General features: G+C 48.2%; 1 protein-coding gene across 2 annotated transcripts in view; it reads right to left on the bottom strand.

Annotated features, from left to right (window-relative positions):
• The window catches only part of dph1 (diphthamide biosynthesis 1), a 173898-nt gene that overhangs the window by 147784 nt on the left and 23614 nt on the right, over window positions 1-2500 (bottom strand). For both annotated transcript variants that reach the window (XM_063205054.1, XM_063205055.1), the window contains exon 3: window positions 2220-2283. In XM_063205054.1, coding sequence (XP_063061124.1) covers window positions 2220-2283 — 64 coding nt within the window. The remainder of the gene's footprint in view (window positions 1-2219; window positions 2284-2500) is intronic.

Raw genomic sequence — 2500 nt, 5'->3', positions numbered from 1 at the left:
CAAGGGAGTTCAGAGAGGAAGGAGTGAGAGAAGGAACCCAGTGGGGCAAAGAACAGTAAAGGAAATTAAAAAGCGACACGGAGAGAGACTGTAACTTGGGAGAGAAGCACTGTAACCGAGAGAGAACAAGCAAAAAGAAGAGCAAAAAAAAGAAGAACAAGAAATATGGCTGAGCAGGGGAGGAGAGAGGGCTTTGGGACAGTGCCATGATTTATGAGGAGCTGGGATACAAATCCGATTGAATCCAGGGGGAAAGTTGTAGGAACTCTTGTACAATACTCACCTACATACTGAAGTCAACAGATTAGATACTTTTTTTTGGACTAATGTATTTTGTATATCTGCCGCACTATATACTGTACGTTGATTGGCTACGGTTTGCACAAACACTTTATTTGGATGTCCATGTGCATGTAAACATGTACTATAAATAATTCATGAAATGTAAGCCTGCGGAGGTTCCACCAAGAAGACTTTAATGCAATGGTTCTCAACCTTTTTTGAAAAACGCCCCCTTCACCCCATCATAAGAAAAAGATTGAATTTGGCAGTAGACAGCACAATTTCAAGGAGCAGTATAGTTGCATCTCCCCCCCTCCTCCCTCTCATCTGTATCCTTCTCAATGCCTCCCTAACAGCCCCTGGGGGGGCTGTAGAGTCCCCGTTGAGAAACACGCCTCTAATATCTTTAAAGCACACTTGACTTTCAACCAATCAGTGGCCGTCATCTGTCTTATAACCTCTTGTTCGACTCATCTTTTTCACTGCTCCAGGCAGAGCCGCTGACAGGCCACCCCACCCAATGCATTCAATGTAATGAGGGTGCAATTATGGGGCCCCCATCTCCCTGGGCCCGGGACAACTGACCTCTTTGTCCCCCATTGTTGGCTTCCCTGGCTCCAGGTGCCTGGTTTTCCCAGCTGAACTGGTTAAATGTAAGTATCAATAGGCATACAGTAATTTATGCTATTCCCTGTAAAGACCTTTGTTCCTGTTCCACCTTATTTTACCATCCTGCATTCAACATCAACAACAGGTCAGATGAGTGGCACACAAGGACACAGGCAAACAGTATGGCATGCATCATCACACTCAGCATCATATGCCATTCAAGGTGACGGGGTGTGAGAGAGAGAGAGAGAGAGAGAGAGAGAGAGAGAGAGAGAGAGAGAGAGAGAGAGAGAGAGAGAGAGAGAGAGAGAGAGAGAGAGGGAGAGAGGGAGAGAGAGGGAGAGGGAGAGAGATTGCCGGCTGGGCTGCAATAAGGGGCTCAGGCAGACGGCAACAAAATGCAATTAAGGAGAATAATGGTTTTTAGCCTCTTCCAGTGGGTGACATGTGGGACACTGATAGCCAGACTGTGTGTGTGTGTGTGTGTGTGTGTGTGTGTGTGTGTGTGTGTGTGTGTGTGTGTGTGTGTGTGTGTGTGTGTGTGTGTGTGTGTGTGTGTGTGTGTGTGCGCGCATGATTCTTTGAGTCTTTCTGTACCCATGCACCGTGTGTGTGTGTGTGTGTGTGTGTGTGTGTGTGTGTGTGTGTGTGTGTGTGTGTGTGTGTGTGTGTGTGTGTGTGTGTGTGTGTGTGTGTGTGTGTGTGTGTTTGCGGTGTGTGTGTGTGTGTGTGTGTGTGCGGTGTGTGTGTGTGTGTGTGTGTGTGTGTGTGTGTGTGTGTGTGTGTGTGTGTGTGTGTTTGCGGTGTGTGTCTGTGTGTCTGCGCTGTGCTCACTCCCACCCATGTTTGCAATCACGTTTAATTTTTCAGCATGGCCTACAGTTATGAGGCGGCTTTGGGGACCGGTGATAACGTTCACACGTTTAATGAGTGCACCCCTCCTCCCCAAACATCACCACCACCTCTACCATACGGCACTCCAGATACACACACACACCCTTTTCTTTTTCTCTCTTTCTTTCTCTCTCCTGCGTTGACACTCGCTGGCCTGCGCTCGCTCCCGTCTCTGCCAAGGACGCCACGCTGCCATGCCCAATTCTCACATTCAAATGAGTCGCTGCAACTTAGACATGACGGCGCGACAAACGACGCCCGCCATCTTTCTTGTTCGAGCAGTTAGTGGGCGTTTGAGAGCCCGTCTGCCCTTTTCCTTCTTGTTGTAAGTCACGACTGCGATTTACGGTATCGTCTAGTGTGTGTGTGTGTGCACGTGTGAGTGTGTGTGTGTGCGCAACTGTCTGACTAGTTGTCTGTAAGTAATGCCATACCTTTCAATGATGTCTGCAATCACACAGGCGAACATCTGAAGACCCTCAGGCAACTGCAAAGCCACTGTGAAGAAAGACAGGGAGAGAGAGAGAGAGAGAGAGAGAGAGAGAGAGAGAGAGAGAGAGAGAGAGCAGGCGAGAGAGAGAGAGAGAGAGAGAGAGAGAGAGAGAGAGAGAGAGAGAGAGAGAGAGAGAGAGAGAGAGAGAGAGAGAGAGAGAATGTCAGGAGAGAACAAACAGAAAATAAAGTCAGAGGAAAAGAAATATTGAGAGAGCGCATC

Source organism: Engraulis encrasicolus, chromosome 8 (genome assembly GCF_034702125.1).
Source record: "Engraulis encrasicolus isolate BLACKSEA-1 chromosome 8, IST_EnEncr_1.0, whole genome shotgun sequence".
Classification (NCBI taxonomy): Eukaryota; Metazoa; Chordata; class Actinopteri; order Clupeiformes; family Engraulidae; genus Engraulis; species Engraulis encrasicolus.
The sequence above is the reverse complement of the archived record's forward strand: the minus strand, read 5'-3'. Positions and strand labels throughout refer to the sequence as shown.